Source organism: Gymnodraco acuticeps, unplaced genomic scaffold (genome assembly GCF_902827175.1).
Source record: "Gymnodraco acuticeps unplaced genomic scaffold, fGymAcu1.1, whole genome shotgun sequence".
Lineage (NCBI taxonomy): Eukaryota > Metazoa > Chordata > Actinopteri > Perciformes > Bathydraconidae > Gymnodraco > Gymnodraco acuticeps.
This window is the reverse complement of record NW_022990939.1, coordinates 360,810-388,109: the sequence shown is the minus strand read 5'-3', so window position 1 is coordinate 388,109 and position 27,300 is coordinate 360,810. Positions and strand designations below refer to the sequence as shown.

General features: G+C 41.7%; 1 protein-coding gene across 1 annotated transcript; it reads left to right on the top strand.

Moving 5' to 3' along the window:
- Positions 1–1,083: 1,083 nt before the first annotated feature.
- On the top strand, positions 1,084–26,965 carry LOC117558290 (protein phosphatase 1H-like). Its single transcript, XM_034234364.1, has 10 exons — positions 1,084–1,611; positions 10,976–11,165; positions 11,703–12,074; positions 14,143–14,255; positions 15,036–15,120; positions 15,656–15,774; positions 19,294–19,357; positions 20,294–20,401; positions 22,935–23,086; positions 23,310–26,965. Exons 1-10 carry the CDS (start codon positions 1,376–1,378, stop codon positions 23,455–23,457), a joined length of 1,587 nt encoding a protein of 528 aa, XP_034090255.1. The 5' UTR covers positions 1,084–1,375; the 3' UTR covers positions 23,458–26,965.
- Positions 26,966–27,300: the final 335 nt, after the last annotated feature.

Genomic DNA, 27,300 nt, shown 5'->3' with positions numbered 1-27,300 from the left:
GGCTGTAAATCACAATGGGTTATTTATAAATAGATGTATGCTCTGTAGCACTTTTTCCCGAAATGTAAGTAGTCATATGGAACAAAGGAGGGGTCTTGGAATATATGGAAGCTAAAATCAAAAGAGTTTTCAATTAAAGAACCGCTTCTTTTTTAGAAAAAGAAGAACTAAAATAAAACGAGGAGTGTCCTACTTGTATAGCAATTTGTTTTCAATTTAGTTGGAAACATAAGGTCAATAATCAAATTAAATTGAAGAAACTCTCAAATACAAAAAAATAAAATATTATTTGTCCATTGTATCCAGTGTTAAATCTGGTATGGATTGGGAGTCAATGGGTCATCATAAGACTTGGAAGCTATTGAAAAGAAAATAATTTATAACAAAAAATGCAGAATCTTGATTTAAATATTCAGGTGGACTATAAGTGTAGCAATACAAAACAAATTCTGCATTCATTTAGAGACCTTAGGTCAAATTACATGGAAGATGTAAATCATCAAATAATTGAAAACCGAGATTTAAGCGTCCTCTAATATATAAGGGCTTTATTGTTATATATTGACTTTGGTTTAGGATCATGCACAAGGCAGGTTTTCTATAGCCTGTATGATAACCGTAGGTCTTTTCCTTTAACTTGCTGTCAGCCGCTGTAAACAGCTCATCCTGCACTCTGAGAATGATCAATATATGGTCATCCTGCACTGCAAAAAACATCAGTCTGGCAAAGAAGTTTAGCCTAGTGGGCGTTGAAATATCTTTTTAAAATGTAATACTAGTTTAAACAAATTAATCCATTCGTGTTCAGTGAAACCGCGTACAGTTTATAAAGCACAGCCATTTATAAAATAATGACTTATCGCTTTTCCTATTGCAGTCCATCCATGGAAAAATAATTTAAATAATAAATAATAAAAGAAAAAAATGAAATTAATGGTTATTCTCACGACACTGAGCTTTCTACATTACTTTATGCTTTTTATAAAATCAAAAATATAGGTATTCTTTATAATATAAGTGTTACGAGACCAAGCATGGAATTAACATTTTTTGCAGTGTGCATCCACGGTTGCGTCACATGACCTGTTAATCTTCAGCGTATTTCCGCGTTCACGACGGCCGAGCTGTTATCAATGATGGGAGTGCAGAGTTGTACCTAATGCATCATAGCGGTGTTCATCTTCTTCTCCCCCGGCTGCAGCTGTTGTCTCCTGTGTCCTGAATGAATGAAGCGTTAACCATCTGAGGTCCTCCTCCTCTTCCTCCGCCTCTCTTCTCCATCGAGCCTGCCGTCGAGCTGGGGGGGAATTCGGGTAAAGGGAGCCGCGGGGGCGCGCACCGGGCCACAGACCCCCCGCCGCGACGAGGAGGCAACATGCTCGGCCGGGTCAAGTGCGCGGTGGCCGGGTTCATGGGTGGCATCATGGCCGGGGGCAGCTCCGGGGGAGGGTGCAACCCTGGCTCCGAGCTGCCGATGAAATTTCCCTATATGAGACCCGAGTTCCTCGGACTGTCCCCTGATGAGATCGAGTGCTCCGCGGACCACACAACTCGGCCCATCGTCATCCTTAGGGAAACGAGGAGATTACCGTGGGCCACCGGATACGCTGAGTAAGTAACCTGACAACAGCTGACCTCCTGTTGTATTGTATCATGACAATGTAAAGCTCATGTGGAGGCCCAGGTGCGTGCAGGTGTCAAACCACAACAGTTGGTACCATTGATTTGCTCCTATACACTCAGACTAATGAAAAGCACTGAGTGGGTGCAGCTGCTGTGACTGACATCCATATTACTAACGTGGTTGTGGTTCCACACAGCATCCTTTTGCTCTTGTTTGTATCATATTGGAAATGCATGAATTAGAAGTGGATGAAAGTATTAAGACATCCCCATCTTCTTTGGATGACACACCCTCTATTGTCCCACCAGCATCTGGTTATAAGCCTACAATTCTTGTGAGTGCATGTTATTGGGCTCTTAAGTTACTCAAAAAAATATTCGATATTTACTCCAGAATGCTCACTTGTCTTAATGCACTTAAATGGCCTTAGTCAGCATCTGCATACTATAGCAGGGAATCACTCTTCTAATCATGTCACATTATACACTGCACTTTTTGCATAGGGAATCCTTCACATATCTGATATAAAAAGGGTAGAGAAACCCAGTGTATTATTCTATTAGAAAATGCATCGTACTCTTAATTTTGTTATTGGAACAATGGTGCAACAACACTCAAGTAGAGGACATGGGTGTATTACAAATTGACTCAATGTTTTATATGAGCTTGGATGTTGATAGGAACCTCTGTTTGCTTAAAGAGTTTTGCTGCCACACTTGGCTATAGTTAGTGTTACAGTGTTACTTTGTTGAATTCAAACTAACCCTTATAGCAGTTGACCGACGAATTCCATGACCTGCAGGTTTCTTTCTGTCTAAAAGAAACTTCCAATCTACCATATACTTCCCATCTAGGAAGTAAACTGACTGTATAAGTTTGTCATACAACCCTACTTCCAACCTTTCAAACTATTTTAACGGAATATTACTGAAAATGTTTGTTAATTGGGTCTTTTCTTACATCCTCCCTCTTTGTCTTTCTTTTTCCATCGTTAACACACACCCACACAGATACAGGCATGAGTAGTCTCTTTGGGACCGGTGTCGTTAATGAGTTCAGCTCGTACCGACATTCATCTGTGATTAAAGCCTCCTGTGTTGTCATTACAGCTGACATTTTGTCTCATAGCTATCCTACTCCCACTTTTCCTCATCATTGTACTCTCTACTGTGTTCAAGAATGAACAGCCAAAGAAACATCTGGAATCAATGAATCACACTGTCAAAGTTGTTTAGACAAAAACGTTGTTGCAGTGCTCATAATTTACTGTTCTCTAAACACTTTCCTTTTCAGCGATTATCTTATCATAGCTTAGCCACGGTAGCTAGCATGTCAAGTTTTAGACTTCCCCAATGTCCATTTGTTACAAAACGATACAGACATAAAGAGTTTGGATGGTGGTGTTTTTTTAGTTTTTTTTCATAAACAAAAGAGCACAAGTGTAAAAATGTTGACTAAAAATGTCATGATGTTAAGCTGACTAGCTTAGCTAATAGTAATTTAGCATTGCCTTTAAAGACCAATGAGTAGTCTTAAAAGCCCAATTCAATTCAATAGCGCATCCACTTTTAACTTGTGGCTCTTTTTCTGCTGTAACAACGTACATTTCCCCTCTGTGGGACTAATAAAGGTATTCTGATTCTCTTTATCATTGACCTGAAACTGATGGGGATTCTGACTTTCTGCCTGGGACTTGTTGAGCACAATATGATGTGTGTAGCGATCAAATGGCTATTTACTGTACCCCAAACATGGTTATTGTCTAATGAGTGAAGTAGAGCCATGATCAAGTCAGTTAGAGAGTGAGTTTTCAGCTAACTCACGAAGAAAACGTTAGCTTAATAGCTACAGCTGTATATTGTAGCATTGACTGCTATTTCAGTCAGCAAATGTAACATTTGTGGGCTTGAAATTAGTATGTGGTTTTCCACCTCTGTATACAAATACTGACACAGTATTTGGACCAGGAAATGATTCAGCATTATCAGTAAACTGCACATTAGTGGTGTTCCTCTCAGTCTTGTGAGAACTACAAATTGAAGATGAAAACCATCCATTCATATGTTACATTCAAATTCTCCCTATTTTTCTTTGTATTTTCTTATCTCCTATGTTCAGGTGGTAACATTAGTGCAATCCTGAACAAAACCCTCAAGACAAAGTACAACATTTTGACTTGTTTAAAGACTGTTTTAGTATTTAACATGAAGCTCTTTTGCTGCTATTGTTCCTTTGATGTTACAAGTTAAACTAAGGCTAAGCTACGAGCCATTGTGCTTTGCCAAATAATTATCTCATCCTTGGAGCCAATGTCTGGCCCAGAATCTGTTGCCGGGGGTAGAGAAACAAAAAGGGCATTAGACGTCTGACAAAAGATGGGGAAATTATGTTTTGTTCCTAATGGGAGGAAGGCTAATTGTTCTGAATAAAACTGGCAGGGAAATGAACTGACTGTCATTCTTCTTGCAAATTGTGAAAAGAGGACAAATTAGATGTAAGAGCATTTTCAAATTACACAAACGCACACACACAATGGCACCAGCTGCACCAAACATGAAATAGAGTTACATAGAACAATCCATTATTGATTGGTCCCATTTTACTGTTGATGTTGTTCGTGAAGCTTTAACCAAGTTAGATCCTAAGAAACCGGCTGGCCCGGACAACGTAGAACCTTTCTTTTTAAAGATAGCTGCAGATTTTATTGCTCCACCTCTCACTACTCTTTTTAACCTCTCCGTCAGCTCAAACACAATTCCAAAATTGTGGAAGTCAGCGTATGTCCTGCCTCTACTAAAAGGTGGGGAGGCCACTTTATTAAATAATTATAGGCCCATCTCTAAATGATCAGTTCTGGCTAAGGTTCTTGAACGCCTAGTGAGTGAACAGGTAAAGGTGTTTTTATGTACAAATGACATCCTGTCTAAACATCAGTCAGGCTTCAGAAAGCAACACAGCACCATCACTGCCACAATGAAAGTGGTGAATGATGTGGCGAGTTATTTAGATAATAAGCAAAGTTGTGCAGCTCTATTTATTGACCTGTCCAAAGCGTTTGATACCGTCGATCATCGCATCTTAAAGCAGAGGCTACTCAGTATCAGCATATCCAGCCATGCAGTGGGTTGGTTTGTGAACTACCTCTCTGAAAGGTCCCAATGTGTTCACTTTGATGGGCTGTCTTCTGAGTGGTTAAACATTACTAATGGTGTTCCTCAAGGTTCTGTTTTAGGTCCACTTTTATTCTCCATATATATCAACAGTTTAGGTGAAAATGTCGATGGAGCAACCTTACATTTTTATGCGGACGATACCGTGATGTACTGTGCAGGTCCCTCCATTAAGGAGGCTGTTGTTAAATTGCAAGCAGTTTTTAACATTATTCAGACTCAGCTCTCTGAACTAAAGCTTCTTTTAAATGTTCATAAAACCAAGGTAATGCTCTTTTCAAAAGCTAAAAAGACACCAGAGCCTGTTTTAGATATTGTAACTACGCAAGGAATAAAAATTGAAGTGGTTACCTGTTACAAATACCTTGGTATCTGGCTTGATGATTGTCTCACTTTTAAACGTCATGTCAATAACCAACCTGCTTAAAAAACTGAGGGTTAGGCTAGGGTTTCTTCTACAGGAACAAGTCCTGTTTCTCGCTTGAGGCGAGGAAAAGGCTAGTCACTGTGACCTTTTTACCTGTGAATGCACCTGCCAATTGCCTGGTCAAGTTAGATGCTGCGTATCACAGTGCACTGAGATTTGTGACAAACTGTAAAGCATTAACCCATCACTGTACCCTGTATGCAAGGGCTGGTTTGCTTTCACTAACTGTACGGAGGCTCAGTCACTGGTACATTTTTATATATAAAGCCATGTTAGGGAAACTTCCATCCTACATCTGCTCCCTGATCTCACGGAAAATTGTAAGTGGCTACTGCCTGAGATCGCATGCTGTGGTTTTATTAAATGTGCCAACTGCTAGGACTGTCTTAGGGAAGACAGCTTTTAGATGCGCAGCTCCTCTGTCTTGGAATAGTCTGCAATTGAAATGGAAACTGAACAATCTGGTGCCACTAAATGTTTTTAAAGCTCGGTTGGATGCTACTCAATCGGAAGCTGTTGGTACCTGCTCATGTGGATAGTAATTGTAAATTGTAATCCCTGTAATGATGCTGTAAGATGTCCTTTTTGTTGTTCTGTTTATGTTTTTATGTTTCATGTGGAACCTACTTGAGCAGGTCTCCCTTGAAAAAGAGATCAATGATCTCAATGGGATACACTGGGTAAATAAAGGTTTGAAATTAAATTAAATTAAATTAAATGCATTGTAGTCTCGGAGGATGAGGATTGTTTTTGCAAATAGTAATAGGGTACAAAAGCTTTCTAGAAACATGTGTTTCCATAAATAATAAGGTTAAACCAGCAGGACATGGTCACACACATATACATAGACACGAGTCATTACATTGCTGTTTGTTTTTTAGTTAACTAATTAACTTCAGCTGTAAGAACTGAGCAATCAGGCGTCCATTTCGAGTAGCTCTTTCCTGGAGCGGCAGCTTCAGCGGCAGACAGGCTAAGACTGACAAAGACATTAGAGTCCTACAGGAGTAAGACTGACAAAGACATTAGAGTCCTACAGGAGTCACGAGGGAGGCAAAGAGGAGGCAAATCCTACTTTGATTGAGCTAAGTATCGTTGGTGTTTTTAATTTTTAATTTTGTTGTTTAGCCATGCTATAATCATGTGTATTTTCTCCATTCCTGTTCATGTGTCTTCTCGCAATTATCACTGGCCCCGTGTATCTCGTAATCGATATAACCGGCCTGCTCTCGTCTATCCCACGTGCTCCACTGAGATCCAACATCTAGTTTCAGGTGGCCTGTGGAACTGCCAGTCAGCTGTTCCTAAGGCTGACTTCATCTCTGGCTACACCTCCCTGCAGTCTCTGGATTTCCTTGCTCTCACTGAGACCTGGATTACTCCATCCAACACATCCACCCCAGCAGCTCTCTCCACTGCATATTCCTTCTCCCATACACCCAGACCCACTGGCAGAGGAGGTGGCACTGGTCTCCTGCTCTCTCCCAAATGGAGCTTTTCCCTCTTCAAGCTACCTAACTTTACTCCTTCCACCTTTGAGTTCCATGCCGTCACAGTAACCCATCCTATACAGTTAACCATTGTTGTTCTCTACCGTCCACCAGGCGCCTTGGGGGACTTCTTGGAGGAATTAGATCATCTCCTCTCACACATCCCTGAAACTGGCCCTCCCGCTGTACTTCTCGGAGACTTCAACCTCCAGATGGGGAAGATAGACGAACTAACATCTCTGTTAACCGCCTTTGCTTTCTCACTCTCTCCGTCCCCACCGACTCATAAAGCTGGCAATGTCCTTGATCTCATATTCTCAAGGAACTGCGCTACTTCTAACCTCTCTGTAAACCCGCTCCACACATCCGATCACTTCTTCATTTCATTCTCTCTATCCCTTTCCAAACATAACAAACTAATCTCTTCCCATCCTACACTTGTCCGCCGTAACCTTCGCTCCCTCTCTCCCTCTACCTTTGCCTCGTCGGTGCTCTCAGCCCTCCCTTCCTCTGATTCGTTCCAACTACTGCCTCCAAACTCTGCTGCAGAAACTCTCCTCTCTACTCTCTCATCCACTCTGGACTCGCTCTGTCCTCTGACATCTCGGCAGGCTCGTCAGTCCCCTCCGGCTCCCTGGCTAAATGATGCACTGCGTGCTAATAGAACCGTCCTTAGGGCAGCAGAGCGGAAATGGTGGAAATCCAAACACCGTGACGACCTCCTAACCTATCAAGCTCTCCTCTCCTCTTTCTCTGCTTCGATCTCTCAGGCAAAAAGCACTTTCTTTCAAGATAAGATCCAATCTTCCTATTCCAATCCTAAAAAACTATTTTCCATCTTCTCCACCCTCTTGGACCCTCCAAAAGCTCCTCCCCCCTCCTCACTTCTGTCAAGCGACTTTGTTACCCACTTTGAAAAAAAGGTTAATGATATTCGCTCTTCTTTTTCTGACTCACCTTTACTCACCGCTGGGTCATCAGACCCTCCTTCCACCAACACACTTACCTCCTTTTCCCCTCTCTCTCCAAGTGAGGTTCTTACCCTCATTACCTCTGCCCGCCCTACCACCTGTCCTCTGGACCCTATCCCTTCAAACCTCCTTCAGACTATCGCTCCTGATATTCTACCGTTTCTCACCCATTTCATCAACACTTCTCTAACTTCTGGTCACTTTCCAAACAGTCTCAAGGAGGCAAGAGTAAACCCTCTCCTAAAGAAACCCACTCTCAACCCGTCTGATGTTATAAACTACAGGCCTGTCTCTCTCCTCCCGTTCCTGTCTAAATCACTTGAACGCGCTGTCTTTAAACAACTCTCCTGTTATCTCAATCAGAACAACCTTCTGGATCCGCACCAGTCTGGTTTCAAGGCAGGTCACTCCACAGAAACTGCTCTCATTGCTGTCACGGAGGAACTGCACACTGCCAAAACTGCATCCCTCTCCTCTGTCATCATCCTGTTGGACCTGTCTGCTGCATTCGACACGGTGAATCATCAGATCCTCCTTCGCACTCTCCAAAAACTTGGAGTTTCAGGCTCTGCACTTTCCCTCCTCACCTCATACCTGAAAGACCGCACCTACAGGGTGACTTGGAGAGGGTCTGAGTCCGACCCTTGTCAATTAACTACGGGGGTCCCTCAGGGCTCTGTTCTTGGTCCCCTCCTCTTCTCCTTGTACACAAACTCGCTCGGATCAGTCATTAGCCCGCATGGTTTTTCTTACCACTGCTACGCTGACGACACCCAATTAATTCTGTCCTTTCCCCGCTCAGAGACCCAGGTCGTCGCACGCATCTCTGCTTGTCTAGCTGACATCTCTCAGTGGATGTCTGCTCACCACCTCAAGCTCAACCTTGACAAGACTGAGCTGCTCTTCCTCCCGGGAAAAGATTGTCCAACTCTTGACCTGACAATCAACATCGGCACCTCAGTTGTTTCCCCGACTCAGACTGCAAGGAATCTGGGTGTGACCCTAGATAACAACCTGTCCTTCACTGCAAACATCGCTGCTACAACCCGCTGCTGCAGATACACGCTTTACAACATCAGGAAGATACGTCCCCAGCTGACTCAGAAAGCGACTCAGGTTCTGGTCCAGGCTCTCGTCATCTCACGCCTAGACTACTGCAACTCCCTCCTGGCTGGTCTACCTGCATGTACCATCCGACCTCTGCAGCTCATCCAGAATGCAGCGGCTCGTCTGGTTTTCAACCTTCCTAAATTCTCCCACACCACTTCGCTCCTCCGCTCCCTTCACTGGCTTCCGGTAACTGCTAGAATCCACTTCAAGACACTGGTACTTGCTTACCGTGCTGCGAATGGATCTGGCCCTTCCTACATCCAGGACATGGTTAAACCGTACACCCCAGCGCGTGCACTACGCTCTGCATCAGCCAAACGACTCGTTGCGCCCTCGCTGCGAGGGGGACCCAAGTTCCCATCGGCGAAAACACGTGGGTTTGCTGTCCTGGCTCCAAGATGGTGGAATGAGCTCCCCATTGACATCAGGACGGCAGATAGCTTGCACATCTTCCGGCGCAAACTGAAAACTCATCTCTTTCGACTCCACTTCGAGCGTTAGAACGATTAACGAAGCACTTTTATACTAATAAAGGACTGGCTTATCTAAAGCCAGTTGAGTAGCACTTGAAATGTTTGGCTCTATGAAACTTGATATACTTATATGATTCTGTTTTCTTCAAGGTTGTGTCTTCCTGGTCGAATGTACTTATTGTAAGTCGCTTTGGACAAAAGCGTCAGCTAAATGCAATGTAATGTAATGTAATGTAATGTTTTTGAAACAGCAGATTTGATGATAAAATATGATGATTGAAACCAGAGTGGCATAATCTTAGTGAATACCAGCCTTATGGATATGATGGCTTTTATACTATCAATGGTGAATGACATATCGTAGCTATAGCAGCATGACTCAGTATGGGAACCTGTGCCATTGTTAGCAGATTGAAATACACAATTGCTTTGTTGAACAGGTCCGACAATATTGATGCTCATACTATAAAGGGCGTGTAGTTATTGGATTTTCAATGGAGTCCACTAAAGCAAACACATTTAAACCAGGTTCAAATACAAAGGCTATTATTGATTAGCCCTCCCATCTAACCACTGCATAATCTGCAGCGGAAATGGACAGCTCTACGATGCTTTCAAGATAATACATCCATCTCTCTCACTTTCTTTCTCTCAGACAAAAAAAGCTTAAGAGTGAATGTATTTTTGCCTTTGTTACAAAAGCAAGTATAAAGCACAACTTAATACTATGTTATGATGAAATATTGGAAAGTATAAAATGCATAAATGCTTTTTACTTACATATTTATGAGATACTCATTCACATCCTATCATTTCAAGCAAAAACGTGTCACTATCTTTCTATCTTATCTCAAGCATTTGAAAACCAGACATTGATGTTGCCTTGCAGAAAACATCCACAGTCTGTGTCTAAAAATAGGCATGCCAATGTTTCAACTCATACACATTCACAACACCCTCCAGAGACGTCTGTCGACTCGCCAGTCTCACAGAGCCGCCTCCACAGTCTTTATTATTCACTATTTTTTGCTAGCCCAATCGCTTTTGCTCTAATGAAAAACGCTTTGAAGTGTTATTTGAGTCATACTATGAAGTGTTGGTTTGGGGGAATAATACCAGTGATCTTATTCAAATAGCTATTTTACATCCTGCTCATATGAATCATCAGTAGATTCTTTGACTGTGTATGACAAAAACAGACAATTGAAATAAGGCATCAATTCTATGCAAACCACACACTGGGTTTCATCTCTCCTTGGTAACATCTCTCTCTGCAGTCTGCCTGGTTGAATACTGGGACTGTAAAGATGAAACACAGACACAGCTTTGGGCATGTATGTATAGTCACACACACAAAACAACCACAAACAAGCTCTCCTGTTTGATCTTTATCAGGAAAGCGAAGCAGACCATGCCAGCTGCCTCGTTGGGTGTTCAGATCGAAAGCTTTGAATAATTGTTGTGAACCTGTGAGCCACAATAACCCCTGAAAGACTGCAGCACCGTTTCATCCAACAAAAAGCTTCTAATGTTGGCTTTCATTCAACCCGCTTGTTCCAGCCCACAGTTGCCAGACTCACAGAAATGAGTTGCTTGTAGCTAATATTTTATCTGGATTGCCAAACGTTTGCTGCCAAATATGATTCTTACAGGACCTCTGAATGTCTGACAAAAACTGAAAATTATGTTTTACTTTGACCCTTGTTTCAGGGTGATTAACGCAGGTAAGAGTGCACTGAATGAGGACCAGGCCTGCTGCGAGCTGGTCATAGCGAGAAGGAGGCCGATGAGCTACTGCCCCCCGTCCACGCCCAGCAAGACCCCCACAGCCAAGAGACGCAACTCCCTGCCCAACGGAGAGGGCTTGGGGCTCCGCTTGGACCACAGCAAGCTAGGAGAGGTAAGAACTAGAGCTGTCAACGTTTGTCAACTCCTTTAGTTACATAGTGACATCACTACATAACACTTGCGCTTCTTTTACATTGTACGTGATAGGCTAAGGGGTGGGACATTTCTAAGCAGATGAACAATCACAACAGAGCCGGCCAGCTAACCTAAACCTCAAGCACTTTCTGAACATTGAAGCAAAAGCTTAGACACATAAATTACAAATATGAACCGGAAATCGATCTTGTTTTGATTTTTTTTAAAAACGTTTAGTCACTTATTTTTCTAAGGAGGTCAACTTTGACCAAGCTGTGTTTCCCATATACTCCCAGCTTTTCTTTGGAACATCGTAAATCGTGCTAAGGTCAGCCAGGCTGTTTGAGTCAACACCGTGGGAGAAATGTCGCTCTTGTTCTGGTCCCGCCTGAATTATACTGATTTTCCACTGAAAACACTATTCCGACTTTTAGTAACAGTTATTTTTTCCAATTATAGACATTTAGGTCATCTCTTGGTTTGCTTTGTGACTGTATGCTGTTGCCATTTGCAGGACAGTGAAGGCCTGGTGTTCCACTACTGGGCGTTGTTCGATGGTCACGCGGGCTGGGGGGCAGCGGTGGTCGCCTCCCGCCTGATGCAGCACCACATCGCTTGCCAGCTCCAGGCCGTCATCGAGATCCTTCGCAACCTCTCTTCCCTGCCCCCAACTGTCCTCGGTGAGGAGCCCGACACCAACCCCTACCTCCAGGGAAACCCCCCAGGCCCTCACCGGTCCCTGACTCGGGCCGCTTCACTGCGCGGGGCCTCAGGTGCTCCCGATTCCCCCTGCAACACCCCTCCTCCACCACGCTTCTACACAGAGAAGAAGATCCAGCATGAGAGCCTGGTGATAGGAGCCATAGAGAACGCCTTCAAAGAGATGGTGAGAGGAAGGAGCAGGAGTTTCATCCTGAGCGGTTCACTCTGTCATGCATCTTTACGTAACATTTTAGGACTTTTGTCATCGAAATTTCAAGAAATGCACGGTTAGAATGCAGATTTTCTTCTGTCAGGGATCAGTTGCCTCACTTCTCAGATACTTGTCAAATCACATTTGGGGCTGGATAATATGAAGACAATCTTTTTGAGGATTTAGTTATGTGATTTATTAAAGAGGCAAGTTTTAGGGTGAAGGAAGAACATGTGGTTAGGTTAGGTTTAAGCAAGTATTATAAGCAGGGGTGTACTTTTTTGCCCTGGTTCTCAAAGGAGCACCTGGAGATGTTGCTTGGTGCGCATCCTTAAAATGAAATGAACCGGACCTTTTGAGGGGGGGGAGGTGCGCTAGTGAGCACGCAGCAGGGTTACTGTGCGGAGCGCATAAAGCAGACCCTTCACGCGATAGCGAGGGGTAGAGCGAGGGATTGCAGATGCCGTCGTGCTCGTGGACGGATTAAATTAATTAAACCTAAATAGCTCGCGAATTATACTTTGGCGGCCGTTAATATACCTGGGCGGCCCGCCCAAGTAAAGTCTATGTGTGGGAAACCCTACTATTTTACCAGTTCTTATGCAACTCGCAAATATCTCTCTCTCTCTTCTCTCTTTTCTCTCTCTCTCTTCTCTCTCTCTTCTCTCTCTCTCTCCCTCTCCCTCTCTCTTCTCTCACTCTCTCAATGTTGGTGCGCAAATGCGCCTTTTTTCAATTGATCTGGTGCTCTTTTTTGGCGGGGGGTGCGCATGCGCACCTGCGCACCAGTTATGTGCAGCCCTGATTATAAGGATCATGGACAGTTAACTGATGAATTAAATGAGCAGAAATGTGTTTCTCTGTAACTCAAGGTAAATTGATAGTTGATTGAGTATGGTGATATCTACTTAAGATGCCCTTTGTGTTTTTTGGTGGTTAGCTGGATAAATGTACTTGTCAAGAGACATCTCGTCATACTGTGTCAACCAGCATTAATTTCAATAGAGATCAAGATATCGTCAAGTGTGGCCTCTGTATTTACAATCTATCTGGAAATCTAGCCTCAGAGAGCTGGCTTATGAAATGATGGCTCCCGGCTACTCGCCTCTCAACCACACACACACATTAGAATCTCTGATGCTCACATCCAAAGGCAGCATCTAAATAAATCTCTCTTAAGTTATTTGCTTTTTAAATTTAACACATTTAGCTGAAATGTTTTATTACTGGAGAAACAGCCACATGCCATTTTTCAATTACGAAATATATCCAAAACATTTATATTCATTCGGGTATCAGCAGTGCATAAGGGAACATATTTTTATACTGGCCAGTTTTTCCTAGTTTCTTCCTTCACGGTTTCATTCAAATTGCTTTGTTATGAGATATACTGCAGTATTACCACTAGATGGCAATGGCAAACAGCCCACAATGTCCAAGCTGGATCCTGCAGTACTCAGATTCCTCTCAGAACAACCACGCCACCCTTTATCTGAGGGGGAAAATAAGCTCTCTAACAATTGATTGGACATTTTCTGCAGGAGATTATAACTACAACAGTAAAAGCTGTGGTTGGAACCCCAAATAATTCATTTGATTATATCCCAGTTAGATAATAAAAGCTGAATTTAAGGTAAGAATTACGTAATAATAATGAAATGGGACGGGGAGAAAGCTCTTGTGCATGTTTTGTCAGTACAAAGCCTGACATCCTTAGGCAATAAACAAAGCCTTTCACATATCGCTGTATACATTATTCATTATTCACACGGTCACAGGGGTTCAGTTTAAACGATCAATAGTCTGCAACAATGCCTCCACATCTTTGTTTCCAAATAGTTGATCAGATTTTCTCAGTCTGGCTCACTTTCCGTGTCTAAATAATTATCTCCATCGATCTCTTTTGGCCTATAGTCAAATGTATGAATGTGAACGAATGGAGAGCACACGTACAGCTTCCCTTTGCCTGTATGGTATTTTTTCCCCTATTATCTTAAGTGTTGCTTCATTAAAGATGGATCACTGTCGCTCCGTTTCACAGGATGCCCAGATTGAGCGCGAGAAGCAGGTGTTCCACATCACCGGAGGCTGCACGGCTCTCACTGTGGTTTACCTGCTGGGAAAACTATACGTTGGGAATGCAGGTGACAGCAGGTGTGTATGCTGATCTTCTGACCACACTGAGTCTGTATAGCTGGCGCAGTACAACCCAGGGACCCATGGCCGTATGATGTCAGTATATCGTGACTCCATCCACTGTCCTGTCCAACCTCAGCAGGAGATTGGCTGACACAGGAGGGCCGTCAGCAGCCTTCCATGCTATAAAATCTGCTCCATCTGCCCTCCAAGGATAACATTGTTTAATAACACACCCCATTGGTATTAACTTTAGTTTGATAAAACAAACTCAGACACATTAATTTTTAACGTGAAACTGCATTATTAAGTCAGTATGTATTCAGTGATGACGTTTTTTGGAGGGCATCCCGAAGATAGCCACTTGTTAGAAACTGCAATTTCTTAGGACACGTAGAGGTTTCTGACATTCACAAGTAATAATAATAATACATTACATTTATAAAGCGCTTTTCCTAAAGTAGAGTATTTACTGATGTATTTTATGTGGTAGAACAAAACGTGAAGATATTGTTAGTTTTTGTTAAACACAGACCTTGTTTCGGGCCACTAACCAAAACATGTTCAAAATAAATCGCTGACTTCAAGACGAGGGAACCAGAAGTGCTAATGCTAATTAACAGGTTTTAGGTCTCATTCGTGCACCACTATTTGGCTGCAAGTTAAAAAACATTAAATATGACAAAGTATTCTGTTATTTTCTTGATGGAGAGCCCCTGGCTGAAGATTATAATGATTGTATGTTAAATTAAATCTCCTGCATCTACATTACTTCTCCAACCTTTTGTGTGTCTGCAGGGCGATCATTATCAGGAGCAATGAGATCATCCCCATGTCCACAGAGTTCACACCAGAGTCAGAACGACAGCGACTCCAGTTCCTGGTAAAAAAAACACTCATTTGCATTTGATTTTAAAATAGAATACAAAGACTCCTGTCAGAAGACCGTTTTATAGTCAGTGGCAATAAGCAGGGGCACTAATGTCTCCTTTTGATTTCATGAATTAATCTGAAATACATTATTAGGACAAATTCAGTGGAGCCTGGCTAATACATCAGCCTGGTTGAAACTATCACCGACCTATCAGCATGCAGGTCTGCAAGAAACTGCAGCACAGAAATGCCAGAGGGAATCATGGGTAATTTACAAACCATGTCTCCTTTAGATTGTTTGGCCACCATCCCAAGCAATTACAACTCTCCTGCTCAGTTTAACTCATTAAAAAACAAGTTAAGGAACAATTCTAGGTTATATAAGTCCTCTATTATCAGCCCAATCTAATGTCAGTCACCACAGCCTCGGCTTACATGTTTTCAGCCAAAGTCAGGTTTGAGAGGGAAGTGGTAGGTATAATGGGAAGTGACTCTCATTAGATCACTCATGAAGCTGCTTTAAAGACCCTTACTGTGTCCTCCAGGGCTTCATGCAGCCTCACCTGTTAGGAAACGAGTTCACACACCTGGAATTCCCCCGGAGAGTCCAGAGGAAGGAGGTGGGCAAGAGGATGCTCTACAGAGACTTCACCATGAACGGATGGTGAGTCTTACTCCACATTTTCATATTACCACTTCTTTAATTAAGCAGACAGATGGCAGACACCAGCATTAAATATGTGTGTAAATGACCTGTGTGTCACGCCTGTCAAATTATAGTGTAGAAGGAAAACTGCTAATGTTATGGGATGGAAAAATTCTCTCTCCACCCTCATTAAATGACATGCTAAAAACATGTGGCATTAAAAAATAAAAAAGGTTTATAATATTAAAAAAGGGGTATTCCATCATATTTCCATATCAACATCATTTTAATTATGAAGGATTGTCACACTCACCCTGTGCAAACTGTTTGCACCATCCATCCATCCATCCATCCATCCATCTTCTCCCGCTTATCCGTGGTCGGGTCGCGGGGGTAGCAGTTCCAGCAGAGAGCCCCAAACTTCCTTTCCCTGGCGACATCAACCAGCTCTGACTGGGGGATCCCAAGGCGCTCCCAGGCCAGCGAAGAGATATAATCCCTCCACCTGGTCCTAGGTCTACCCCTTGGTTTCTTCCCAGCTGGACGTGCCTGGAACACCTCCATAGTGAGGCGCCCAGGTGGCATCCTAACTAGGTGCCCGAACCACCTCAACTGGCTCCTTTCGACGCGAAGGAGGAGCGGTTCAACTCCGAGTCCCTCCCGGATGACCGAACTTCTCACCTTATCCCTAAGGGAGACACCAGCCACCCTGCGGAGAAAACCCATCTCGGCCGCTTGTATCCGACTGTTTGCACCATAATGTCTAATATGTCTTGAGATGTGGGCATTCACCAGAGGGAAGGTCTAACAACAAGGGATAATATCAAGTTGCTCTACGGGAAGTGTGTGTTTGTTGAAGCTTGTCCCAAACCACAGACTTAACGCAAGGATAACTAACTAGGGCTACAAGATTTTGAAGAAAAAAAATCGAATTGCGATTATATTAATGATATTGCAACTGCGATACCATGTGTGATATTGGAGGGAATGCAACATTATCGTTGAAAATGATTGTGAACTAAGGATTTGAACCAAACAAGGACTATGTAATTCACACTATAATACCGTTAGGACAAAACTCCTCTACGGCACTTCACAATACTTCATTCAATATTTTGTACCAAATATAACACACTGCGAATTGGATATTGCACTCGTCCATATTGCAATTTGAATCAAATTGTTATAAAATAGGCAGCCCTATAACTTAGTCATTTAGATGTTTTGTTTGTATCAACTACTTTAAAGAAGGTCCTACAATTGTACGAGTGGCAAAGCAATCGGTGACAAAAAACTCAGTCTTTGTCTGATCTTCCCAAAGCCCAAAATGAAAAATGGGATCGGAAAGAGCCCTCTCGATCAAAACAATCTGAAAAAGATTTTGTGAGTTGATGGTGATGAAGTATATAAGATGTAAATATATAAAATAAATAAATAATGTGTGTGTGTGTGTGTGTGTGTGTGTGTGTGTGTGTGTGTGTGTGTGTGTGTGTGTGTGTGGTGTGTGTGTGTGTGTGTGGTGTGTGTGTGTGTGTGTGTGTGTGTGTGTGTGTGTGTGTGTGGTGTGTGTGTGTGGTGTGTGTGTGTGTGTGTGTGTGTGTGTGTGTGTGTGTGTGTGTGTGTGTGTGTGTGTGTGTGTGTGTGTGGTGTGTGTGTGTGTGTGTGTGTGTGTGTGTGTGTGTGTGTGTGTGTGTGTGTGTGTGTGTGTGTGTGTGTGTGTGTGTGTGTGTGTGTGTGTGTGTGTGTGTGTGTGTGTGTGTGTGTGTGTGTGTGTGTGTGTGTGTGTGTGTGTGTGTGTGTGTGTGTGTGTGTGTGTGTGTGTGTGTGTGTGTGTGTGTGTGTGTGTGTGTTCTGTGGGCAGCGTGGCACCCTGCTGTGTGGCTGAGGCTTCAGTGGAAGCCAGTAATGATGTGCTGCTCTCACTCACTGGGCCACGTACAGCACTGTGTGTATCCTGATGTATATTTCACTGTAAGAACACACTCAGGAGCACAGTGTGCAGCCAGAGTGTGCCGACCAATGCTGTGTTTTCTTTCCCACATCTCAGAAGGTCTGGGTATACCTTGATCTTTTTCAATTTGTCTGGGTCTCAAATTAAGGCAGCTGAAGAATCAATTTGAGAACGCCAAATGAAAAGACTCTGCTATGGCTGCTGTTCTTTGTTTACAGTACAAGCTTCTTCTAATGTGCCTCAAAGCTTCAAGGCAGTATTCAGAAGGAGCTCAGTGCCAATGATGTTTAGAGCCAAACTAAAATTCAAAAGACTCTGGTGTCCAACAAACAGTAAAGCACAAAGATGTTTAGATAAGGTTTCCCGTTGATCCTTAAACATTCTCATAAGGTTGAATTTAATTCATTAATCTAAAAAAAAAAAACTTCAAGCTTTTAAAACATTCTAAATTATACTTATGCAAATAATTAATAGTTAAAAATGCAGATCTTTTTGTTTTTACTCTTAATGTAATTTGTGCTGAGCATCCCTTAAATGCATTGTTTATCCAATACTTAAATATGTATTTATTGTTCTGTCATAGAAGGGTCAAGAAACCAGAAATCAATCCCCTTGCTAGAATCTGACATTTGTTGCCCTTAAAATGTGCTTTTTGGTGGATGCTTATTGAAAAGTTAGTCTTAAATCCTCCCATTTAAGGAGCCGAGACCAGGGAATAATCGGGGAGCTGCATAAATCTAATCTAATCTAATTTTTTTGAGGAAGACAAGTGATGCGCACTAACAGATGGTCAGACGTGAAGCCGTTTGAAGTTTCCGATGTTCTCCACTGACTGACGCTAAATCTAAAGCATCCTGTTTAATACATCATCACCTATGAAGATGTATTAAATATGTTATTTTTGGTGTTGTTTGCTTGTTTGTTTGCTAAGATCCCCTCCCCCTCACTTTCTCTTGCTGAATGTTTAGCAGCGAAAACACTTATTGTTATCGCCCTCTGGAGAGGCAGCAATGAGACTGAATCAAAGGCTAGCAGAAGGAGGGCAGATGTTTCCGGCCTACAGTGTGTTTACTAACAGGGGCTGAGCGAGAGCAAGCACAAATGGTGGGAAAAAAGGAAATTAATGTTTGTTTCGTGCTAAACGGAACATGAAACCTTAAAAATGTTAAAAAGGTTTAGAGCATTAAAGGGGTATTCCACCATATTTTCACATCTAGGTCCTTTAAATTATCTTAGCTGCACTCAACCTGTGCAAACTGTTTAATCAGTCGGATATGAATGTAACAAATAGGAAAAAACATAGTGATGTCGTCATGGTTCTCAGTTTGATTTGGAGAAAACCAAAGTCTTAAAGATTTCTTAAAATGTGAGCATTGAAAGGGTGCCCATTTTGCTTTTTCTGGTCAGCAAAAGTCTAAAATCCCAAAGTTACCTCTAGAGGGAATTTTTCGATCTTTGGGAGCTTGTCAAATTTGAACATAATTTAAAAAATATTTGAATCAATCTTTAATTAAATTAGCGCCAATCTTGTACTGACAGCAAGACAAAGAACATAATGTGATATAATTGTCTTTTCTCAAACACAGGGCATACAAGACCATAGAGGAGGAAGATCTCAAGTTCCCACTGATTTATGGGGAAGGGAAAAAGGTAAGAGTCTGTCCGTCTACAAGTTCTGTACATCTGCTCTCCAATTTTAGAACTGCAGAAATGAAATCACATGCTCCAACATTGTTAATTACACACACACACACACACACACACACACACACACACACACACACACACACACACACACACACACACACACACACACACACACACACACACACACAATGCCTGCCAGCCTCCCAGAGAGTGGTTGAACACTCGGTCTCTGATGTGCGAGTACCACACTGAGTCTGTGTCAACGTGCACTCTCACAAAAAGAGAGAGGAGACAGTCCATCTGTTCCACTCCAGTTGCTACATCTCACACACAGACACACAGACATTCGTATGGACACACACCACTGGGGAGACGACAGTCAGTTAATCCCCACTGGGATGAGATAAGAAGAAGACGAAAAAGAGAACACTACGAAACGCGCATTTTTTGTAGTTTGTATCATATTTTTGATCAATTTCGTTTCATCAAAGAGACGTAGCATGTGTGTTCATCAGAAAGGCAAACGGCATCCAACAACCTCACAGCGCCATGTTTTCTGAAGGAAAGCTGATGAATTTAAAGAACGGACTTAACAAGTTTAAACAGCGAACTAAAAGATTGGAAGACTGGGAAATAAATGTGGTAATTAACAAAGAATAGTCAAATGTCTTTGAGTTTCAGTTACACCACCATTTATGGAGCAGTTTTTCTGATTCTGATTGCAACATGCGCTCCTGTGAGCAATCCCCAGCTCCTTCACCAACATATGGTGAATATTCTGACTGGGAGCAAACAGAGTAACACTGCCATGCTGTCACTGTCACTCAATATGGGAACATCCATATGTTCATTAATGACTCCCTGACAACCGCATTCTGACAGGATGAAAAGCAGAAACGTTTATTAGAAACCTGAAGTTAACCACTTTATGTCTTACAGGCTCGAGTGCTGGCTACCATCGGTGTGACCCGCGGGCTCGGGGACCATGACCTCAAGGTTCATGACTCCAACATCTACATCAAACCCTTCCTGTCCTGTTGTCCTGAGGTAAGAGACGCCAGTCAAAAGTGCTCTGAGAATGTCACTTTACGTCCAGTTAGATTCTAGTGTGGTCCTTATTTTTCACTACCAACAACAACAACAACACATGGACTGTAGCTACAGGACCAGTTTGTTTACTTATTCCCTATAGCAGCCTGCCAGCTGTCAATAGCCGGGTCATTCCAGAATTGGAGGACATTTCATGTCCCCCATATAAAAAAATCTAATAATCCATGCCCAAAAAGCTAAAACATGCACTTGTTGTGTTAAACATACTTGTATTGAGACAAAATGTATATAAAGTTGTAGAAAAAGTGGTTTCAAAATATTATTTAAATGATCAAATAGCTCTCGAACATCCCCTAAAATGGCATTTTTTTCTTGTCCCCGCTTCTTGGTGACTAACTTGCATGTCAAATATAACATTTAAAATAGGCATTTTATTTACTTTTTTTGGTATTATTCTATTGATATATGTCTCTTGTAATGGTAAAATCAATTTGTTAAATCATAAACATATTTTAGATAACAGTAATTTTGCACAGAAGGTGTGTCCCTCAACATGCGTTCAACCCTGTTACCCAAACCTTTTTAGATTGGCACAGGAAGTGAACAAACTGTAAATCAGATGACACAGTGGAAGTGACATCAGCAAGCCATGTGCTAGTCCCAAAACTAAGTCCTCTCTTTTATTTTTACAATATTTTCAGTCTTAAAAGAGTGTGGCACTCTGACCCACTCAACCCTGTTACTGATATTATCAGAATAAAGCATATTAATTTCAAAGTTATCTTTCTTGCATTAGATATCCAAGTTTGTCCTTGCCTTGAAAGTAGCATTACATGCTACATCTAGCAATAATTCCTGAGGTTAAAGCTCAAATTAGCATTGATTTTCAACCCTGTTACTTTCAACCCTGTTACTATAATTAGAGTAACAGGGGTAATTCTTCATTGGAAAATATTAATTTGATGCCTAGCTGGGCAAATCACTGTTTTTGATGGTTTATTATCTGTTTTTCCTAAATACATTATAAAAATTATAAAATAAAAGGTTCATTTTTCAAAAATGTTAGTGTCTAAATTGTCCTCCAATTCTGGAATGACCCAGCCGCTTTCACACCAAGTACTTTGCCGTACTTAGTGCCCCGGCACTTAGTACCAATCGCGTTCACACCGAAGTACTTTTCCCTGAGGGAAGATTATGCAAATGAGCCGCTGACGTCACTTCATCTTCTTCTGCTTTGGGTTTACTGGCAGGCCGCAAACAACTTCACGGCGTTTACTGCCACCCGAAGTCCCCGGAGTTGGGGACTGGCTTCTACTGAAGCCTTCCGAGTAAATCGCCAGAACGCCGACACCTTCTCATCACTCCACCGCTCCCATGTTTTTTTTTGTGTTGCCATAAGTTATTCTCTCTCCGTTGGTGCGCGGGGCTAATGCTAATAATGCTAATGCCAGCAAATACAATGGCGGCTTTAAAAAAAAAATCTGAGTTTTACGGGGCGTGGTTTGCAATTCGCACAGCCAATAGAAATTGGTACTCTTTTGGTACTTTTTTGGTACCACCTCTCAGCAGGCACTAAAAATGGGGGTAAAAGTTCCCAGCACTAAGTACTCTTTTTGGTGTGAACGCGACATAAGGGGTACTAACGGAACTTAACGGAACTTAACGGAACTTAACGGAACTTAACGGAACTTAACGGAACTTAACGGGAAAAGTACGGGGAAAAGTACGGGGAAAAGTACTCCGGTGTGAACGCGTCTAATCACACACCTTCTGTACACACCTCTGCAGCCAGCTGTCATGAAGGATTAACTAATTCGGGGAATAGTATTTCCTTTACTATTCACAAAACTTTTCTAACTCATTTCACTCAGACTGTGGTTGTTTCCTGTAGCGGGTATACTGTTACAGTGTTACAGTCTTAATCATCCAACTTCTGAACGCCTCTAATTAGTTGTAAATGTTTCTCTTACCTCCACTCACCCTGCCAGCCCCTTCCTGACCTTGTTTTGTCTAATTTATGGCCTAAATTAAAGACTAAGTCGGTCCCATGACCCACACTGCGTCTGATATCTGCACCAAAAGGTCCTCTGCTGCAGCAGAACTTCAGCTCACCTGTCTGCCTGTCTGCCGCCGCTTTCAAAACTCTTTCATCTCCTAGTGTACTTGGTCTTATAGTGTTTTGCATTTCCCCTTCCAGAGCTCTACGCTTGATCTTTAATTCATTAAAAACCTGAGTTCATACCAGGTTCACTCAGAAGTCTGAACTCCCAGCACTATGTCTGTGTCTCTTTTATTCTCTCTTCCAAACACGACTCTCACCCCTCACCAGAGTCTCTTAAGAAACTTCTCCAGATGCTCTCAGATAATGAAGACTGCGTTGAATTTATTATGATAGGGAATATGGATCGGGCAGTATAGATTTCAGTATGGCTGAGAGACTTGAGCTACTTTAGCTGAGTGAGTCTCTCACTCACTCGCTACTTCAGTTTATGAGGGTTTTACCATAACTCAATGTTCTGTGTGCGTGCAGGTTAAGGTGTACGACCTGGCGCAGTGTGAACACGGGGCCGATGATGTTCTGGTGATGGCAACCGACGGCCTCTGGGACGTCCTCTCCAACCAGGAAGTAGCCGAATCCGTCACCACATTCCTCGCCAACTATGACCCCGATGACCTCCACAGGTCTCAGTTTGCCTTTTAATAAAAATCTTCTTATTTTTTTACCTCTCTTTCGTGACAGGCGTTGTTGATTTCATTATGTAAACCTTCATCAGTTGTCAACTATTTGCGTCGTGTTATATTTGCTAGTCTGTGTAACGTATAAATAATTGTTTAAATCACAATTCAGTGTTAGGGCCCTACCGTTTATGCTGTGGATTAGATCCTTTTGTTATTTTCTCTCCAGGTATACAATGGCAGCACAGGACCTGGTGATGCGAGCGCGGGGGGTGCTGAGGGACCGAGGCTGGAGGATCACCAACGAGCGCCTCGGCTCCGGAGACGACATTTCGGCCTTCATCATCCCGCTGATGTACGGCAACCATCAGCCCTGAGGAGCCTCGCCGAGGGGCTCTTAAAGCAACAGGGTGATTTTAACTGCCCTGTTGTTTCCTCAGTGCCGTTTGAACACTTATTTTATTCTTTGGAGGAAGGATATCCTAAAATCAGGATATTTATGTGTGTTGGTGTTTCATATCTCTGTAGAAGATCATTGGTCGGGCACACAACTTGGCTGCTCAGGTTCGCTCAAAAGTCTAAAATACAAGTGCATTTAGACACATTCTAATTGATTTGAGTTGACAAAAGTAATGCAGGAAACCTCGTGACTGACCTTCTGCAGAGATGTGAAAGCCAAGTTTGACACAAGTCATTTTAAGGTTAGTTTTGAAAATGTGACAGTTACTAAAAACCATGTCAGTTCATGAAATATCCATACATCAACTCTTAAGAAAATACTAACTTGCTGAGTGTAAGATGAGATCAGTGATACTGTACCGGTATCAGTGATCTCATCTAACTTGGCAAGAAAGCGAATAAGTTACTTTCCAGAATGTCAACCCATTCCATAACTCCGTAAACATTTTATACACTTTACACTAGGGATGGGCAATATGACCATTTATCACATTGCTTAGTAGAATACTCGATTCTGATAGGTCATTTCAGAGGTTCCACTTCACGTCGGCCTTCATGATCACCCGGTTGGGCATTTTTATTTTTTCATTAATTATCCCTTACATAAAGATGTCTCATGTATATATATTTGTATACCTCGTTTCAATAGGGTAGGCGTATCTTTTTTTTCTTTAATTCAATTTAGAACTTATTTTAATTGTTGACTTAATACTTTATTTGTCAGTATTTCATTGGCAAAGCAGTCTAAGAAAAACAGGCTTTATTATTTTGTCATTACGAAACATGCAATGTTGTGATATTTATATTATTATCGCAATTTGGCCATATCGCCCAGCCCTACTGTACACTGACACATTTGGAATTGATGGAAATCAAGGTTGTTTTGTGACATTGTTTTGTGTGAAAGTGACATTAGATAAGGACTTGTACATCAGTATGATTGCACTTTAGGCTGACCCACATCATTAACCAAGCAGCCGTGAAATATTCCCTGCAACAGGGAGGATTTAATTCATTCATAATTGATATCAAACACACAAGTTATCTTTTGCTTTGACATGTTGCATGTTTATAAAGCTTTAGATGCTTGATACAGATCCCATTAGTCTTCAGAGGGACATGGGGGGGGGGGGGGGTGACGCAAGATTGGATGTAGGGATTTACTGTGACAGTGCATGCAGTGACATATTATAGGCCTGGGAATATGAGCGACGGTGCAATGGTTTACACTGATGTTTGTTTTTATACCGACTGAATTTGTATTTCTGTTATGTTAGTGATAATGTTTTTGGTTTGTAAATGTGCAAAGACCATGCATATATTTAAAGGATGTTGTTTCTTTCAAGTTTTTGACGTCGGAGACATGTAGCATAAGAGCTTAGGGTATAAGTCAATGGGAAGGAAGGGAATTAAAGGAAACTAAAATGCAAATAGCCTCTTGTTGATTAGACTTGAGGAAAAAAAAAAGAGGACCATGAAGAGTTCAGCTGTCTGGAAACAGTGCCACGTCCTCAAAAACTGATGTGCATGTGTATGTTTTCCTTCCCTACATTATTATTCTGCGTTCATACGAGCTACACTCCTCTTCCAGCCTCTCTGGGTTGAGATGTAGTTTAGGAGAAGTAGTCTGGGGGAAGAAGAAACTTCAGAGGATCGATATAAAGTGGTCATCATTTCTGAAAAGTTTCATTCCAGTCTGGGAACAATCGACTGCATAATATTAAAACAAACCGCATGTTTTTAAGTCCTTGACAGACAAAATCATGAATTTTATGATTTATTTCCCCTCAATAGAGGATATTTAGAGTTTTGGAGTAGCACTGGTTTACTTTAGTCTTGACAGTAAAGTGAGAATATGTCTTTTTTTCATAAAACGGGGCATACGAGCGATTGACTGAATCCAAAAAAGTTAATTTGGAAGTTGAAAGAATGAGGAATTTAATATTTGGGATATTGGGCCCTATTTAAACAATCGAAAGCACAAGTGCATTTAGAGCGTGTCAAACTCGTTGTGCCCGTTAAACAGCGCATAATCTCAGTGCAAAGTATGAAGCAAGGAGCTAATTGGGTGTTTTAGTTTCTTATTCAATCAAAAAGGTGTGTTTTGGCCTAAACATGAATAAGACCAATCTCCTATGCCCTTTAAATAGAGGTGAATATTGTGCCATTAACCTAAGACCAACTTGATGTTCGTGCCATCGCTTCAAAATGGCAATGCGTCTGACTGCACCTTAGGTGGCCATTGGCAAACAGATGGGCACAAGTACATTTGCAACTTCGATAATTGGCCCTGTGCGTGAAAAGACAACTGGGTTGTACTCACAGTAGCACTTAGCTATATGCTAATTTGCTGTAAGATAGGGCCCTTACACTTCCTTGTTTTTTCCAAGAATGTAAAATGAAATTCTACTTCACATGATATGTGCCAATGTGTAGCATGGGCTTCTTATCATCTTAGCTTGGACTTTTTTAGTTGATAGTTATCGACATTCCTCTAAGCAGCTGTCATTTGTATTTGCTTTTTAAGTGATATGGAGCATTTTTCCTCCTGTACATTCCATGAAAGAAATATTTTATTTTAAAAAAGCTGTTCGTAATACATCATGATTTTCTGTTGCATCTGTAATAACATGAAGCGATACATAGTTTAAAAGAAATCTTGACCTCTAATTTATTGAATGTGTTTCTTCTTACTTTCGTTAAATCTTTGATGCTGCCACCTTATTGTTTTAGCACGTGTCCCAGTTCAACAGATGCGGTTTCAAACAACCAGATTGAATGTTTTGAACTGAAAACATGTTACGATAATGTCTTAATGTGGCATCAAAATATGTGTTGAATGTTTATCCATATAGCGGTCATTAAGCCTTTTTCTCTTAGATGAATGTCAAATAATTTTATTTGTGTCATCCTGCTGTGCCACCCAACTGCTGCACATCAACTCAGGTTCAATTATCATGCGTAGTATAAGTGGAAAGGACGTACAGAGGGACATTCTAAAGATGGGGAGTCCACCAGGGCGTATTATTGGTGCCACTACATTTGTGAATCCATTGATGAGTTAGTCCTTATTACTTTGTTCAGCCCTATTGAAGGTTTCCTGCTTTGAAGTTGCTGTACCGTGTAAAATAGTCACTGCTGTTGTTTCTTTCTTCATTAGACTATAAAAAGATTTGTAAAAGGAAACTTTGCAGGGCTGGAAGGTTTAATCTGTAGCAAAGACGATGTTTGAAGGCCAGTAAGGGATCATTTTAAGTGAACGTTGTGCTACCCTCAACCTCGTTTGTGAATGTGAAATGTACATTTTGTAACAAAAAGATTACTTATGAAGTCAAAAAGAAATATTTTTAATGTTTCCTTTGGGCAAAAACAATGTTTACCTTCAATGTTTCTTTTCCAAATAAGAAATAAATGTTAAAGAAAAATGTATGAAGTGTAGTTTGTGTCGTTGATTCAAGTTTTTTTTTGTTTGCTGTCCAAATTAGTTTATTACATTACATTTAGCTGACGCTTTTATCCAAAGCGACTTACAATAAGTACATTCGACCGGGAAGACACAACCTTGAAGAAAACAGAATCATATAAGTACATCAGGTTTCATAGAGCCAAACATTTAAAGTGCTACTCAACTGGCTATAGATAAGCCAGTCCTTTATTAGTATATAAGTGCTTTGTTAATAATTCTATCGTTCGAGGTGGAGTTGAAAGAGATGAGTTTTCAGTCTGCGCCGGAAGGTGTGTAAGCTTTCTGCTGTCCTGAT